The sequence below is a fragment of the Prosopis cineraria genome, unplaced genomic scaffold (assembly GCF_029017545.1).
Source record: "Prosopis cineraria cultivar Desert tree isolate PC_DT_omini unplaced genomic scaffold, ASM2901754v1 PC788, whole genome shotgun sequence".
NCBI classification, from domain to species: domain Eukaryota; kingdom Viridiplantae; phylum Streptophyta; class Magnoliopsida; order Fabales; family Fabaceae; genus Prosopis; species Prosopis cineraria.
In genome coordinates, this window is record NW_026556113.1 from 21,006 (window position 1) to 39,424 (window position 18,419).

Consider the following 18,419-nt stretch of genomic DNA (forward strand, 5'->3'; position numbering starts at 1 on the left):
CCCTGCCCAACCATATATATATGTATGGATTACATAAGCAACTTTGGCCAAACATTTAGTTTGACTAAGGCACGGTTTGGTAAATGAACTTTTCACATTTCAAAATCATTTTCTACTTTTAAGATGTGAAAAGCTATTCATTTTTTAAGAGTAAAATGACTTTGAACAAGGACTTCTGAAATGAGCTCAAATGTAGAAAGTCAAAAGATCCATCCAGTAACTTTTGAAAAGTGAAATGTTGTTTAGTCACACTACCTTAAGTTTAAACTCTTATTATTTTATTTAAAAAATATTTAATTCATTAAAGATATAATAATCATTTAAAATAATAATAATTAAATATAAAGTTTTTAACATTATAAATTGAGTTTAATAATGTTAATTTTTAACATTAATGTATAATAAAAATTACAAATCTTTTTTACATTTTTTTAAATTACAAATTAAAAAGTACAATGTAGAATCTAATATCTCAATTTATATGTATAAATAAATATGATAGAATGAAGTTATTACCTGAAGAATCCATGAGTGTTAAAAAAGATTTCGATTACCTCGAGTATAGGCAGGTAAACAACCTACAAGTTCCCAAAGCCTCCAAAGAGTTCAGAGATAATGAAAGTAGAAGAATGAGTCGTGTGTATTTGCGGTTATCGATTATCGACTTATATATATCAGATCGATAACCGTCTTATTAAATAATAAATAATAAGTAATTATATATCTTATTATCTCTGACTCGGTCAGTTAAGAGATAGGGAACAACTGACAACTACTAGGTTATGAGTTAGGCCTCTATCTATTGGGCTCACTTGTGTGGTCCTCCTATCACGGTCCACACAAGATCATAAAGATCAATCTGTTTGGCCTTATTAATTAATGTTAATTCATAATTAAATAAATATTCCAACATACAAATAATTAGATATCAAGTTTTTAGCATTATAGATTAAAATTTATGTTATTTAAAATCTTTATCACACTTTTTAAATATTTTAAATTTAAATATATTATATTTATATAATAAAAATTATAAATCATCATAAATCAATGTCCTTTTTAGTAATTGTACCTTCAAAAACATATTTACTATAATAATTCAAATAATTTTTAATTTATCAAACTAACTCTTGAAAAAATGTAACTAAATATAATTTTATCATAACAATTAACTTTTACTAAATTGATTTTAGTCAACTGAATTTTTAATAAATTAAAACCAAGTACATATTAAGTCAAAAACAACATACAGCTGCGTGTTGCGAGATAACTTTCATTTTTCACTCGATCATATTAAGTTATTAACTCAAGCGTAATAGTTAGATCCGAATCCGACCCCTCCTTAGACTTTACTTAGACAAGACATGGGCCTACTCAACAATCTCCCCAACACATGCCTTTTTCAAGTGTCCTCTTCTGATTTTACTTTGATCTTTTATTAAGCCTTACGAAGGCAAAATGTTGGCCCACCCAAAAATAGCGAGCCATATGATAGTGAGGCGTACTTCATTTTGAGAAAAATTCAAATATATAAATAAAAATTTTATAATCTTACATCTTTACTTTTATATTTTTACATTTTTTAAACTAAATAAAAAATTTATATTTAAAAAATATTAAATATGTAATATTTGATGATTGTAATAATATAAAGAGCACATTCATATAAAAGAACATATCAACTTATTCATTATAATTTTTAAAAAAAAAATCAAACTACTCATGTTATTACATTTTTTTATATATTAATTAGATTATATTCAAGTATTGTTAGATTAAATTAAAGAATAAGTAAACAAGTAGAATCACAAGCTTAATCTGGTAATGACAGGTGTTATTATTATTATTTTCAATGTTACAATTTATGAAGCTAAGAAAGATTTGAGTTTTGAGAATGACTATTATATTATTCTTTTTCTTTTTGGTCATGTGAATTATATTATTCTAATTACTAAGTTAGTTTTGTAGCTAAGCCAAAATTAGGGAAATTAAAGAATAAGTAAATAAGTAGAATCACAAGCTTAATCCTGGTAATGACAGGTGCTGATTATTATTATTATTTTCAATGTTACAATTTATGAAGCTTTGAGTTTTGAGAATGACTATTATATTATTCTTTTCTTTTTAGTCATGTGAATTATATTATTCTAATTACTAAGTTAGTTTCGTAGCAAAGCCAAAATTAGGGGAAATGTCGTACATTCAATAAGAAAAACAGTCCAAGTTACACCCATTGTCTTCCACATTTATATCTCGATCCTCTCTCTTAACTATTTTCATTTTCATAATTGTAACTTCCATTATTGGAACTGCCTTAACATCTTCCTCATTTATCTCTTGGGATTTTTCTCTACCACTTTCTTCTTGCTCCCTAATTAACTCACCTATGGCATACACGCATTTATCAATTCTGCAATTATTTTTATTTTTTCTTTCTTAGGCGTTGCTCCTTCAACTCTTTGAATCTCAATGCCCACCACCTCCGTCATATCTCAGACTTCATTATTATTATTTTTTAATCATTCTACTACCTTCTTCATCAAGTATGTAGTTCATCTCCTTCTGAATGGGGGCAATGGATGTAGTGGGATCTTAGGAGATGAGAAATAATAGTTGGATTTGTAAATTTAGCTACCGACTTGCTTTAGTTCCTCCGACTGTAGCTGAGCTTATTGGTATCATACAAGGTCTAAAACAATGTTAGGTAAGGGGAATCTTATTGAAGTCTTCTCTAATTGCATTGAGGCCATAAATTTAGGCTTGAATGGGTGTGATTGCGACTATCTTTTTTGAGACTTGGTTGAAGAAGTTAGAACTTTCCTCTATAGAGAGGGTAGAATTATTTTTAATGTCACACCCAAAATTTAAGGTGAGACGGAACATAAGAATAATGCTCCATATTTTGAAAGCCTTAATTCAAGAAAACTCTAATTCTAATATTTGCATATGTAATTAATATAAATAAACAACTTTACAATACTTTAATAAAAGCTACAAATCACTAATCTTCTAAAAAAATTGGCAAAACTTCCTATGAAAATAGAATTTCCAAAGAATTTACAACACAAATTTACGACATCAATTTAACAAAAAGAAGCTCCACTCCTCAACAACAGTTAAACAACACAATATAAAGATTAAGATTTTAACTATGGTCTATGTAGAACACCTAAAAAATCTAAAATACTATTTATAAAAATATAATATATAAATCATAAATTTCCATCAAAATAGATATTAACCAAAATAGCATCTCTACTTCAATCTAGAAGCAAAACCCCTTCAAGGATCTAACAAAGGTACAAGATTAGCTATGCCATCTGAGACTAAACCAAATATTTTTCAGTCAATAACGTTCCAATCATAACATTTTTTGCTGAATTAAAATGAATAAAATACATAGTTACATAAATTAAATAAAAAAGAAATTCAATATACATAAATTTATAAACTTGAAATAAATGCTTTGTATAACTTAAATAACAAAAACATTTGAATTTATAATGACAAAGAAACTTTAGCATTTGATATTGACAAGTCAAAATGATTAAATAAATAAATAAAAATAATAATATTTACTAAATTAAAAACCAATACATATGAAACATTTAAATAAAATTCATATTTTTTGGAAGATTTATTAAAATAATTCACAAACGTAGACACACAATCTACGAGGGTAAGTAACTTAACGTAGCTTGAGTTACAAAACATCATGGACACACAGTCTATGAAAGTAATGCTAACCAAGCGTGGCTCAAAGCCACAAAACAAATGCAAGTACGAGGCCCATAAATAACAAATGTGAGAATAGAGCTCACAAAATTAAACTAGTTAGTCAATGACCAAGGCGCCAAGGGCTAGTAAAACCACCATTAGCAACTAATGTCCTATATAAAATTCCTTTCAAATTCATTTTCAAACATGTGAGAAAATATTCGCTATTAAAATAAAATTTTTATTTTCAATGTCAGACTCGCATGACTCATTGTCTATATTAATTCAATATTAATAGAATAAAATATCATAGTCAAAGTCAAAACTTATGTTTATTAATTAATTAACATTTCAAATCTAGTAAAGTTAATTTCACAAAATAAAGTAATTTTAATCTACAAAATATTCAATAATCACATTATTGCTATTAAAATAATTTGTAGAAAAACATAGTATTTTTGTAAAAGAAATTTTGATTGAAAAAAATAGTTGGGACGCTATCCACTCACCTGCAAAGTTTTCAATTGCATAACTTACTTCCAAACTAATCCTGAAGGGTCAATGCTTTATCCTAAAATTCCTAATATTCAAATAATATTATTGTCACTTCTCCAGTCATACTTTACTACACGAAATATTTAAATCCAAAACAACTTAGAAAATAAAAGAAAGAACCTTCACTTTTATCTTTTTCAACATTGCATCAAATATTCCAATAATATCTCAAAAATGAATATCAAATTGGTTCTTAAATTGCTAACTCAAATATCTCTCCTTAAAACTTCTAATTTTTTCTTTAACTTTCATCAGAAAGAACAAATTCTTAACATACTTGTTTAATCAGTGATGGCATATTTGTCGTATATATTTGCCACTTTAGATCAAAATCTTTCTTTCAATGCTCAATATCTAAACCATAAAATCAAATTTTTTTTTCTCATTAACTCCCTTTCCAAAGGTTTTTTTTTTATATCTATAATTAAACTATTCACCTCCCAACACCCATCAAAGAGAATAATTATCTTTTAATGATAATTTATTTAATCAACAATATACTCATCATATATATATATATATATATATATATCATGCCATTATATAACAAAAATTTCTCTTGGTCATGTTGTCAAACACCTTGTGGGCATTAAACTTCAAATCATTACCAAACTTCTTTCTATGCGGTTTTACTTCCCAAAAATTCTCCAACATAAATATATGAATAAATCAACTTCCCAAGTTTTAATTCCTTTAAGAAAGTCAAAATAAATTTTAGTGCAGCTCAAGCCTACACTAAATCACCTTCATTGGACTAAAATTTAGCTTAGTTCTACAACCCCTTTTCCACCAACACATGCAATAGAGGAAGAAGAAAAAATTCACAATATTTCATGACCTCAACCAAAAATCACACGTGTAACAGACCTAATTTTTATCACAATTTTTTTTTAAAGAAAAACCTTCCCCCACGTCTTTTTTATAAACAAACATTTCTCTCAAAAATATTCCAATCCAAACAAAACGACATCAAAATTAACAATCACCGCTTGGCTTAGGGTAAATGAAGCCCAATAAATAATTTGCAGCAAATTCAGGGTTCAACAACAGTTTGTAGATATAATCAACTTTGCTAAACACACATTTTTTTTATATCATTAATATGTACAATCCAAAATAAAATGAGCTTGGTCCAATAAAAAATTATGGTTAAGATCGACATGTTTAAAAGTTATCTAGTTCAAGCAAAAAGGTTAAGTAGTTATAATTAAATAACCTATAATAATTATCCAAAATAAAATTTATAAAGGTCCCTAAGCTAATGAAAGAGCATAGTTTTTTTATGTGTTTTTTGTATGTTGTTTTGTGCTTTGTTTTGTTATTAGCTATTGATATCCAGTTTTATTATTAAAAAAAAAGGTTCCCCCTACTCCCTTTTGACTTCTTCCTCTTCAAACCATCATCAGTTCATCACATGGAGAGTGGCTTGCATGTCTTCCCCTGTAAATATGATGAGCTTTAATTTGGAAGCGAACCAAGCAAGTCTCCTCAAATCTATATTTTCAAACATTTTAGAAAATGAGATTTGTTTAAAAATAGAATAACTTACTTTTATTGTTGATTTGTTTCTTATTGTTTAAAAATAAGATTACATCTCTAGGATATTTGATTGCAGCCATGTAGATTAATAAAAAAATATAATTATTTAAGTAGGAAAAAATAGAATTTTAAAATTTTTAAAAATAAGAGAACAAAATATATTATAAGGTGATTATATTGATAAAAATTAAGCTAGTTTGAGAGTTAGTTAGTTCTTAGTTCTTATTTATCTATATACATGTTAAATTATCATATACTTTGCATATGAGATTATTTTGAGAGTAAATTTGTGTTTTAAAATTTAAAAGATTCACCTGATAATTTAACAAAATAAAGAGATCAAATTGCTAACAACTAAACTTAAGAGATCAAATAATAATTAAATAAAACTTGAAAAATTAAAAGTTTAATTATTTCTGTAATATATTTAGATTATTTTAAAATATATTTGATGAATATTTTGTAACTTATAAATATTTTGCTTGTAATTTCAATTCCATAGATGAAAATGTAGAGTGTGTTTGGTTTTAAGTTTGATAAAAAATTCATTTTTAAAAATTTATTTGGCAAAAGCTTGTTCAGTAAAAATTATTTGTTATAATAAAATTTATGTTTGAATATATTTTTTCAAGAGTTAATTTGATAAATTAAAATTTATTTGAATTAATTATGATTTATGCTTTTATATGCATGATAATTTTAAAAAAATATTGATCTATAATTATTTATAATTTTTGTTATGTAAATATAATATATTAAAAATGTTTAAAAATGTAAAAATTTTAAAATAATATAAAATTTAATATATTAAATAATAAGAATAAAAAAATCTAAGGGTGTAATATGTCAGAAAAAATTATACAATAAATAATTTAACATTTATCACCGGACAAGGAGCACATATCGCGTTGAATGGAGCAAAGATAAAAAAGAATCAGAAGATTATAAAGTGAACCTGTCCAAAAAAAAACAAAAAAACAAAAAATTCAAGATAGCACGGTCAATTAAAAAAATAAATATAAACTTATCTTCATTAAATATTTAACTCACATATGACATTTAAAATTCAACTCATAATAAAATTTCAATTCACTTTTAAATTTTATTTTAATTTACATTTTAAAAGTTATTTTATTCAAATAAAATTTTTTAAATAATTTTAAACATCTAAAAAGTTTAAAAATATTTTTCAAATGTCAAAAAGTTGTCGGCAAGTTCGTTAGGGGATGTGAGACGTCATGAGAAGTCAATAACATCACATGAATGCACCATTGAGACCCGCTGAGTTGGCAGATTCCCGACCTCTCTGTTTCCTGTCACCAGAATTTCCTGCTACACGTTTAATTTGATAATTTCCTCAATATTAAATCCCGAAATCCGAAAACATTCAAGAGAATTTAAGGTGATGAAAAAAAAAAACACCAATCGTTTCCTATTTCCTTCATCTCCATCCTGGTCTACTCAATATAATTAATCTCCAATTATTTTTTATTAATTTCATTTGATATTTAAAAAACAAATTTTGAATGCATAAAATTAATTTAAGAAAATAATATGATTAATAATCAATATATCTCATAATTATTATATGAATAACATGCTAGATCCTAAACTTGTGAAATGTATAAAAACTTTAATTAATTTTTAATTTCTGAGCATTTAATACTTTATTGTTAAACATTAAAAAATGCCCTGTTTAGCTTATGAGCTCCACTCACATGCTAACATGTCATTCATTCCGTCTTATTATTGTTGAGTGGGCTCCACAACTTTAAAAATAACGATATTTTTTACTACTTAACTGCTATGTTAAGTGTTAGAAATTTAAAAATTGAATTAAGTTTTTACATGTTTTATGAGTTTAGGATTTAAGATATTATTAACATAATAATTTAAAAAATATGTTACTCATTAATTCAAAAAATATTATCCCCCATGACATAAAAATATTTATTTTGTGAACACAGTCCTCATTTAATCAATTTAGGTGATTAATTTCTTATTAAAAAAGTACTTCTAAATTATTTTAATGATAAATAAAAATAAATAATAAATTTGAGATGCTGAAATTAATATCAATATTAATCATCAAATAAAATATAAAAATATGAAATTGTGCTATTCACATTTCACAAGGTAGAAAACAACTTATTCCAAACGTCACGCAAATACTTAAATCCCATATTAGAATAATAAACAATAAATTATTATTATTATAAGAAACCAAATCAAAAGTTTAATTATCTTTAAAAAAAAAATTATAAATGACCAACAAGTTTGCGAAAGGGATTATGATCACTTAAATAAATAGTTTCAGATTTAAATCCACGCAAATGAAAAAAATTCTGGGAGAGATATTCTTGTCTAGAACGTCACTGTGTTATGAAATATCAGAATACATATAAAAATATAAATATATAAATCATGCTTAAAACTAATTTTAAAAAACGATATAATTTCATAATGAAAATTAAATTAGAACTGGCTTTGGCCGACAAATTTTGGACAAGGTTGAAAATTATCATAATATTATAAGAAAAAAATTGTTAAAAATTAAAATCTTTGCCTACCCTACACATGGATTCCAAGTTTGAAATTCTGGACACGATCCTGATCTCATGACACTTGCCTAAAGACACTGCTTCTTCGTAATAACTAATAACTAATAATAAAGTCCCCTCTCAGTTCCAAAAAAAAAAATGTCCTAACGAAGTCTCACTGCGTTTCTGTACTCGATAGATACTTGATAGCGTAGTGCACAGAGGCGAAGCATCGCGAGGGAGGGAAGGAGAAGACGACGAATTCACGCACCTTCTCATAACTCGCTACCACATCTCTGGTTCCAACAATCCGTAGGGAAGATTGCTGTAGATGATTCCATTTCATTTGTGTTTTTAGCCGTACGAACCCATCTTAATCGTGTCCACGCGGAAAGTAAGAGAGAGATAGGGGTTTAGATTCGTTGTGGGTACTGGGACAGAGGGGGCCAATCATGCCTTCAGGGGCTAAGAAGAGAAAAGCTGCCAAGAAAAAGAAGGAAAAGGAGGCCAACATCAACTCGTCATCTGATAATCCCCAAGGTAATTTTGCTTGATAGCGTTCGGTACCGAACATTATTAATGCATAAACTACTCGCAATTAGTTAGCCAAGCATCCTTTTCAGTTGCTGATTATATCTGTTGTTTTTAATTATTTTATTTTTTTTGGGTTTCGGTCTTTTTTGGTCAATTTGGATGGATGTGTATCTTTTGATTCTTCTTGCTTTATATATACCGAGCATAATTGGGATTCTTGAGAATATGCGGCTTCCCTGTCGTTTCACTCGAACTCGATTGTACTATCGGTGGCTTTTCAATTTTCGACTTATCAATTTTTAGTACTTTTAGTCTTTCAGTGAACTGGGATTGATCACAGATCGATATTTCTTGTTCTTCTTGCTTTGTGTCAACTTGATTGCGAGTCCTGAGAATATGCATCTTGCCTGTCTTTTCCCTAGGCTGGACTATATATATCTTTGAATGTAATGATTAGGTATTGTGTTTGGGCTGGTTGGCTTGCTGGTAATTAGTTAATTTGGTTGTTTTTGCTTGATATTGGTCTGATTGATTCAGTAACAATTGTCAGGAAATGATGACTTGAAGTCACAAGATGAGAAAGGAAGTGATGGTGGGGAGGGTAGTTCACCTGCATATCATGATCACGATGACCATCATCACCCATTTAATGAAGAGAGTGAAGAAGTGGAGGAAGGAGACCGATCAGTTACTCATCCATCTCTTTCTGACATTAAATCCATTGAAGAAGTCCCTAGTGAGATTACTAATGCTGAATCAGTTGGAGGACAGGAGGATAGGATTGTTAAGATAGAGAGTGATTTGAAATATGAGGAGAGTTTTGATAGAGTGAATGATAGTGTTGAGCACGTCAAATCTTTGAAGGAATCAACTGATGGGAATGGAAACTCCAGTGGTACTTTAAATGTTGAGTCCCTCAATGAAAATCACGATTCAGAACAAAGGGCAGTTACATCTGAAGTTTTAACTTACTCTGTTGATTCTAGTGCAGAAGTGGCCGGCGGGCATGTAGTTAAGATTGTCAGTGATTTGAAATCTGAGAAGAGTTCTGATGAATAAATGATAGTGTTGCACATGTCAATTTTACTTCAGAATTAGTAAAAGAGCGGGAAGTTAGTGCTGTTAAGATAGTGAGTAATTTGGAAGATGAGGAGAGTTCTGATAAAATTAATGAAAGAGTTGGTCATGTTGAATCTGTCAAGGAATCACATTATGGGGATGGAAACTCCAATGGTACTTCACATGTTGAATCCTTTAACGAGAATAACTCAAATGACGACCCCAATAATTCAAAACAAATGGCTGTTATACCTGAAGATTTAGCTTACACTGTTAACTCTTCATCCACCAAAAATTCTTTAACTACTGAAAATGTTGCAGTCAGGGAGACTAGTAATTTTGTTGTGGAACCTGATGTTAATTCAGTGAAGGAAGTGGCCTCTCTGTATGAGGTGAAAACCAGTGATGATGGAAGTGCTTTGCTGGAGGAGTCAACAGTGTCTCAGTCGGCAGCAGTGGATCTTGCCATGAAGAAACATGAGGATAAAGTTTTTCCTTCACCCGATCAGTACATTACAACACTACATGTCGTGGAATCTCCACCAACAGAATATGGCAGTAAAGTATCAGCTTCAGCATCTGAAAATCCCACTGTCACTTTATCTACTCCAGATGCAGATCCTGCTAAAGGTTCTGAGTCTCCAGAGTGCTCTGAAAATCAGGTATCATTATGATTATAAGTTTCATCATGCACTTGATGATTTATAAAATAATTTTATTGGAGTTAACTTGAACATTTTTATTTTGCTGAACTGATATGCAGCCTCAGTTAGTATCAGCTCCACGTGTGGTGCAAAAGACCGCTTGGTTGAATGTTGTGGATTGTTTGAACTGCTGTCAGGCTCCAACAGATAATTGCAGGTCGGAAGTTGTTTTGTTACTGAAATTCAATTTTTTGGGACTACCAGTCTTAAGACATTGGTGCTTTTTTATTTGTTTCTTTTTGTTACACTGTTCTCAACTGGTTTGGCTTGGCTTGGGTCTTTGTTTTGTATAACTATTTAAGGTTATAAAAGAGAGGTTTAACTGTTTTTTAATTCATTATTATTGCCTATCTTTATCTGATTGTTATGGTCCTTTGGGGTGGTGTCTTTTATTTTAATTTTAATCCATGTCCAGTATGTCTGGTTACTGTTACGCAGGATCAATGAATCCTATGGTGGCAGAACTGGCTCTACAGTGGCAAAATTTTTGTTTAAGGCCATGTCTACTAAAAGTTCATAGCTGCCTTTTAAGTGTTTAATGATATGAAATTGACCTGGGCATCAGTTAATCACTTAATCTATTATGACTATTCTTGGATGCTGAATGCACGAATAACTGTAGATGAAAATCCCTCTTAGGCATTCTCTTGAATGCCTTGTGTTGTAGTTGTTGCTTCCCTTTACTTTTCCCAATTTCTGAGAAATAGCAGTATCATGTATGCATTCATGACTCAGGCTTTCGTGCTAGTTTTTGCTAGGTATTATATTTTAGCTTTTATAGCCAGATATCCTTAATCTTGTTTCAAAAAGTTATTAAATCTCTTCATTTTACTGCTTTTACTCGGGATATTGAAAGGGAAAATCATCCTGTTTTGTTGGAGGAAAGTGACAATAGAGGAAGGTTAATAGAACTTTGCTCTGAACTCCACATCAGCGTGTTATGCGGGAACATTTTCTTTATGGCACAATTCCTAAGCTAAAGTGTATCATTCTGGATTGGTATGCTTAATGAGGGGTTTAACATTGTCTTGTCACCTGTACTGTTTAAATGTTTTTCCTACGTGTCACGTTGGATCTTGTTAGCTAAATTCTAGATTGCTGGCAAGAGTGGTCTAGGTTGAAGGAAGAGTGGTCTGCACTGAAGTACTGTTTATATGATGTTTAAAAGTAATTATGTGGAGGTGTATAAATCAATTCATCAATTTTCTGAGTCTCTGTGGGTGCATCATTTGCAATTTGTTCTGACATGTTTAGTTTTAGTTGACGATTTCTGTCTGGTATCTTCTGCAGGGACAGCGACTAGAGAAGGGGTCTGAACTGATTTCCAAGGGTCATGCTCATGCAGACTTGGGAGGATTTTGTTAAAAGAATTTTGTGATATTTGGATCTACATGTAAAGGGCGAGAGGCTCACTTAGATAGATCCATACGGGGTTTATGTTTATATACAGTGAAATCTGTAGTACGTGATAATAAATTCGAGTCTTTGGAACCACATATGCGTTGTTGTGCAAGTAGCGTAATTCCTGGTTTTAGGCCGTATTCTGGGTTCCTCTTCTGAATAATGTTGAGCAATAGGCCTGCAGTGACCTAGAAACTTCCATATGGATATTTTGATGTTTATTGATTGATTAGTGTTATGTGCAGTCGCATGCATAACCAGTTGCTTTTGTGCGAGGGATCCACAGTTGACAAAAGTAATTATGAATTCCGTGATTTGATTTGAATATGTTCTTATTTAAACAATAATTTGATTTGGCCGTAGGCTGTTACTTAAGTTTGGTCCTTCTCAAATTGAATCAATACTAAATTATATGATTTTTTTTAATAAATTTGGTTGATATTAAATAAATTTTAATTTGCATCATCTTACAAAAACTTGTTCGTTAAGTTATACTTCCAAGAACATGATTAGTCTTGTCAATTCTATCATTTGCTTACCCTCCCATCACATCTTTGTATGCTATTTGCCCTAAGATCTGGTCAAGCACGAGAAAAGAAATGTTTCAGAAACTTTAATACAACGAAGGAAACTTGTAATCTAGGATGCGTGATCTTCTGTGCTGGAAGCAAGGGAGAATGACAATTAAAGAACTTCCATGAAGGTTAATACTAAATCAAGATTCTTCTTCTTCTTCTTCTTGTTTTTTTTTTTTTTTTGGTTTTGAAGACTTTAAATGCTGAAATGTAGGAGGATGAGTATTGAATCTAGAAATCTAGGTTACAATGAGATCTTGATTTAACAGAATCTTTTTTTTGAAGTCTTTGGCTGCCATTCTCAAAAAGTAATCATTAAGTTTCTTATATACGAGATTACGAGTACGAGAACATCAATGAAAGCCAGGGTTTCTTGCTTACCATGTTTGATGAATGGTCAAAAGAAAAAGGGAAAAAACAAAGGGTGATTCGTTCTTCACAGTTCAAAATCAAGGCGAGAGGAAGGAATATGCCATGTCTTATTCTTACTTGCCACAAGTTTTAGGGTTCTTCATTTCTTTTTTCTCGCATTGCAATTCCTTAATTTAGGATCGGCCTTGTTCCCTGGGTTGTTTTTGTTTACGCAAGTGATAGTTGTTGGCTCACTACTAATTATGGAGTCTTCCAACACTTTAATGAAACTATAAAACTTTAAATCAAATCTATATTAAAAAGATAGATGGATAAAAATATACTCCTTTTATCAATTTAGGAGCTTAATTGATTTATAATAAGCGAGTAATCTACTACTTAGTCATGAAAAGGAGGGGGGAAAGTGGTTTTATTTATCTTAGATAAGGAAATTATCATTTATTTTTTTAGCAATTTATAATCAAATTTTTTAATAATTTAATTCTTACAAATCAGATAAACATGATAAGGGGAAAAAATGTATAAATGGCCCATGCAGGTTTCGAACCTGCGACCTTCGCGTTATTAGCACGACGCTCTAACCAACTGAGCTAATAGGCCAAGTTGTTTAATAGTATTTTATTCAATAAAATCAATTTATGCTTATTGATGACAATGCAAAATCTAAGTCTAAATTTCCTTTAATTATCTTACAAGTCATATAAATTAACGTTAAAATTAATTGAAACCAACAAAGTGTTCTGATATGAGAATTTTATTGATAGACAATATATAAGTATTTTTATAACTATTTTAAGATCCAACTCATCTAAATTGATGATACTATAAGTATTAAAAATTAAAATAAAGGATGTTTATATGACCACAATATAGAAGAGGAAAAAAAAATATTAACGCAAGTCACAAACACTCTCCCAAAAGCAAAATAAAAATTCATAATAAAGAGTCCTCACCAAATAAAAATAAAATTCTCTTTATTAACCAACCAAGTACAGAGATGTGTCACACATGAATGAGTTTATTTTTTAAATTCCAACGAATCCTTTTTCTTCCTCTCTCAATCTCATGTATCATAACGCTAATTCTTTTGTGGCAAATCCTAACACTTTTTTCACTCTACTACTCTCTAAGGTGTACTTCTTTGAAGAGAAAACACAGTGAACTATAAAAAAAAAAATAAGCAGATGAGTTGTATAGAAAATTGAAACACCTTTGTAAGAGCTATATTTGCCTATTTCTAATTGAGTCTCAAAATAATAATATATATATATATATATATATATAGTTAGAGATAGAAAGGCAAAGTAGCATTAAAAACTCTAATATATCAAAGATATAATAAGCGTCTCATTTACATCCCACAAGAAAACCAATAATTGTATTTTTTTTCCCCCCTTCTGTTCGTATTGTCAAGGGGAATAAAATTTGGTATTTACACTAAATCACAAAAGTGCAAAATTGATACTATAAAAGTGAGATAAAAAGTATATTTGATATGCACATGAAAAGTAAGATGTAAATTTTATTTAATAAATATATTTATATTTTGAAATAACCAAAATTCTGAAAAAAAAAAAAACTATTGAAGCAAAGCAAGCATCACCGTCATTGTCCCTTATTCTCAACATGGCCACTTCATCTCCCACAACAAGCATCACCATGGACACCAAAGCTTCCAACCATTGATAATGTTTGCTTTATGTACTAGAATAGTGGCACCAAAGCTTTCAACTTCCTTCTCATTTGTTGAACCCTCACCATTCTAGGCCCTTCACCTTGCAATCTTACACACCCATATGTATATATACACCCAGAGCAATAACTAGATTTACAAATATGAGATCTTCAACAATAGCATCAATAGAAAAATAGCACGCATGCACTCCTCCACCGCCGCGTTCCTCTTCGACCAAGATTCACGCCTCCACTAATTTTATTTAATATTATATTTGCACAGATGCGATGTAAGTGAATGAAGTTGTAGAGAATGGGATTGGAGAATAGACTGACAATATTGGAATCGGAGAGATCAAGCCCAGTGACGGAGGTGCAAGTGTGGTGGATGTCAGACCAGCAGCAGAGGTGGGCATCGCCGTTGTTCAGGAGAAGAGGGAGAGTGAGTCATTCATCAAAAGTTGGGACATGGCAAGAGAGAGGTTGAGGGTAAAGTTGACAAAATAAAAGAGGAAATGAGGTAGGAACTCAATTTCATGGATCTACCTAAAGAACTCAATTCCATCAGAGTTTACGAAACTCACTTTCCTAGAGAACTCACTTCATGCACACCAAACATTCTAATTTATGAGTTCCCCTTTCACTTTTACTTTCACTTCCTTTCAATTTCCTACTGTCAAACTAGCCATTAAAGTTTTAAAAACAAAAATCAAGAATTAAAAAATTAGACTGTAGAGAAGGAGAATAGATGTGAATTTCCCCTTGTAATCACCCTTTTTGTTTGACCACAGCCACAATAATGTTAGAGTATCGAACTGACCTCGTATTCGAAAAACTCCTCGTTGGTCAGTCATCACCGTATAAAAAATTTTAGAAAAAATTTTATACGAGGAGTATAATATCATGATAATTGATACCAACCCGGCAACCCCATTGGTGGGATAAAACTTGTCATTATATATTTATACCAAGCCTTTTTTCCAGCTACTTAGATCAAGTGCTACAAATTTTAAGTTACGCCAGGCAGTAGGGAAATCAATCATCTTCGCAACAACTCAAAGAAATTGCTTCCTGCAGTTCGTAGCCTCTTCTCCAACAGCTACCAGAATTAGAAACCATCTGTACAGCTCCATTTAATGGTTATTAATAAATAGATGTTTCATAAGAAATTCAGACATTGAGTCAACCATAGAATAATTCAAATAATTATCATAACGTATATTGTGTATGCTACCTACAATCACTTGAAGAAAGAAATTGATGCAGGTCTAGCCCTTCAGGTGTGAATCAAAGGGTCACTACAAGATACAAAATAGCCATCCTATTCATCCTCCTGGCTACGTAGTCTCGCTGTTCTGTTGGTCACAACAACGTCAAGTTGAGCAGCTCTCTCAATTATCTCCTTTCTCTTTCTTGTGGACACATTGTGAGCAATCTCAGCACAGTATGTCCTGTTGTGCATCATAAGTAGTTCCAACTCTTTGACGTTGTTCACAACAAATTTCTTGAAACCGTTTGGGAGATAGTGCCGGGTTTTCTTGTCTGAGCCATAGCCAATGTTTGGCATCAAAGTGCATCCCTTGAACTTTCTCCTGACGCGAGAATCAATACCCTTTGGCCTGCGCCAGTTTTCCTGTTGCAAGTGAATTTACGGAAGAGTAACCAAACAATTGTAACTCATTCAACAGTTGACAAATTCAGGAAGAAAACAAATAGCATGGGGGGCATTACTCCAAAGTCACAATCATGACTGAAGCTAATCAAAACATGATACATTAATTAATTTCAAATTCAATTTCTAAAAATGTTCACAGGTGTATAGTAACAGAAGGCTGGGAGTATAAGCAAGCAAACTGTGTCGCAAGGCCTGTAAGACATCTCTATATGCCCTTTAAACGAAATGTCCAGCCACAGGAATAGCCAAAAGTCTGGACATCAGATACCACGGGCAAATACAAATGATGTTTAAATATACCACATCAAAACAGAAAAGTAGTAACAATTCATCATATGCAACTTCAGCCGAAAGATGGTGATATTTTGTATAATAATCACAGTTCAGTCAGAATTTTGGACAACTTTTGCATCATCAGTTGCATGAGGCAATGGTATATAACAAATAATTTATTGGAATATCTTTAAAGGAAAACATCAGAAATTTGTTAGAAACATTCTAACTAAAAAATAATTAGCAAGAGATCAGATGGTAGTGCATGTTAGATATTCATCATTCTGCTACAGAATAGATGGGTATACATCATCATATCTCTTTGCATTTATAATGAAGAAACAGGGTTTCAAATTATTATAAAAATAAAAATACAAAGGGATACAAAATGGATGAAACGTATATGAATACATGTTTAAAGTATTATTTTATTAATGGTCATCAAGGGATCAGACAGTTAATTTCACCACGCTGCACCAAAGGAGCACGTAAGACGGGCGTCAAAAGTTATCATCAAATCCCTTGATCAAAAAAGACCGATGAAAAGACAAAAAACAACGAATGAATGGATCATTAATCAATCAATTTATAATTAATGAGACAAACCTAAGTAGATCCACTTAACCAAGCAAAAAATATGCTTCACAGTAGGTAGATGGGATCAGATAGTCGATCATTCACCATGCATCAAAATAGCAGGTAAGACTGGGTGTCAAAATCTTATCCTCAAATCCCATCTCAAAGCCTAACGAAGCATTAAAAAGGGGGCAAGAAAAGAATACATTAAAAAGCCGAACCTTCCAGCCTAGCTGTCAAAAGGTTAGGCGAGAAAATTTTGACACTGTTACAGAACTGAACAACAACTTAGGCAATGCAGTGGCTTGAAAAAAAGGTTGTAATAAAACATTAGGATCAGATAAAAAATGTCAGTCACCATCTTACACCCTGTGGTGCAAATTAAGACTGGGGCGACAAAACTATCATCATGTCCTTACCAATCCTCAATGAAGTGATCAAGTTCATATGATCCACGTTAAAACTTTCAGAAACATGCTAAAAATCTCGATAAATTACTCAAACAAATATATAATCTAGAACAGATATCACGCACATAAAAGAGAATACATTCCGATACCTTGACAGAGATCTTGCGGTCGCTCTGAGGCCTCTTGAACTTCTTGACCCTCTTCTTTACGATCTTCTTTGCAAGAAGCGGCACGGCCATTTTCGCTTACCTGGTTCTTTAAAAGGGCACAGTAACAAGAATTTAGATTCAGACAAGATACATCCATTTCAATGGGGACCAAGTTGAACGTGAAGAAATATGAAAGGTAGAAAAATAAAGAAGAGGCAATCACTCACTGCAAACTAGGGTTTGCTTCACCCCCAACTTCAAATTGGCGTGAAGCTATGGACCAGTTTATATAGCGCAGGAAACCGTAAATTGCGGCTAGGGTTTTCTTATCGAACTAGGTTCACAAGGCTGTTTCAATTGGGGCTGTTTGGAAGTGCTGCTGGGTTATCCTGCTCCAGTTTACGATTTTTCTTAACTAGAGATCAAACCCCAAATGCACAGAAGGGGTGGCCCGAATTTTGTTTTTGTAGTTTAAATTAAAGAGATTTGGTATTTTAGCTAGATTTGTGAATGTTATATAATAATATTATTTGTTAGAGGTTCAAGAGATATTTATATTTTCTTTAAGGGACTGAAATCTTATTCTAGATAAATGCCCATTTATTTAATGTTAAAAAATAAATAATTTTAAATAGTTTAGAATTTTGTAAAATAGAATTTATTTTG

General features: G+C 31.0%; 1 protein-coding gene, 6 non-coding genes and 1 pseudogene across 7 annotated transcripts; 1 reads left to right on the plus strand and 7 right to left on the minus strand.

Annotated features, from left to right (window-relative positions):
• The first annotated feature begins 8,480 nt into the window (after window positions 1-8,480).
• Window positions 8,481-10,799, plus strand: LOC129298374 (uncharacterized; annotated as a pseudogene).
• Window positions 10,800-13,522: 2,723 nt separating this feature from the next.
• TRNAI-AAU (transfer RNA isoleucine (anticodon AAU)) lies at window positions 13,523-13,596 on the minus strand. Its single transcript has one exon. It is a non-coding gene; the product is annotated as a tRNA-Ile (tRNA).
• Window positions 13,597-15,792: 2,196 nt separating this feature from the next.
• LOC129298373 (60S ribosomal protein L32-1-like) lies at window positions 15,793-18,092 on the minus strand. The gene is made up of 3 exons (XM_054936774.1): window positions 17,981-18,092; window positions 17,754-17,859; window positions 15,793-16,303 (listed from the first exon to the last, which is right to left on the minus strand). The coding sequence occupies exons 2-3, from the start codon at window positions 17,841-17,843 to the stop codon at window positions 15,992-15,994; spliced, it is 402 nt and encodes a 133-aa protein (XP_054792749.1). The 5' UTR covers window positions 17,844-17,859; window positions 17,981-18,092; the 3' UTR covers window positions 15,793-15,991.
• On the minus strand, window positions 16,682-16,768 carry LOC129298376 (small nucleolar RNA Z196/R39/R59 family). Its single transcript, XR_008590342.1, has one exon. It is a non-coding gene; the product is annotated as a small nucleolar RNA Z196/R39/R59 family (small nucleolar RNA).
• On the minus strand, window positions 16,864-16,941 carry LOC129298375 (small nucleolar RNA Z195/SNORD33/SNORD32 family). The gene has a single exon (XR_008590341.1). It is a non-coding gene; the product is annotated as a small nucleolar RNA Z195/SNORD33/SNORD32 family (small nucleolar RNA).
• LOC129298379 (small nucleolar RNA U31b) lies at window positions 17,065-17,139 on the minus strand. Its single transcript, XR_008590345.1, has one exon. It is a non-coding gene; the product is annotated as a small nucleolar RNA U31b (small nucleolar RNA).
• LOC129298378 (small nucleolar RNA U31b) lies at window positions 17,277-17,352 on the minus strand. The gene has a single exon (XR_008590344.1). It is a non-coding gene; the product is annotated as a small nucleolar RNA U31b (small nucleolar RNA).
• Window positions 17,528-17,609, minus strand: LOC129298377 (small nucleolar RNA U31b). Its single transcript, XR_008590343.1, has one exon. It is a non-coding gene; the product is annotated as a small nucleolar RNA U31b (small nucleolar RNA).
• Window positions 18,093-18,419: the final 327 nt, after the last annotated feature.

Excerpts from the sequence above, each read along its gene's own strand:
- LOC129298373 (XM_054936774.1), bottom strand. The coding sequence starts at position 17,843 with ATGGCCGTGCCGCTTCTTGCAAAGAAGATCGTAAAGAAGAGGGTCAAG. Across the intron at positions 16,304-17,753 it reads ACCGCAAGATCTCTGTCAAG|GAAAACTGGCGCAGGCCAAA; the intron begins GTATCGGAATGT and ends CACTTGCAACAG.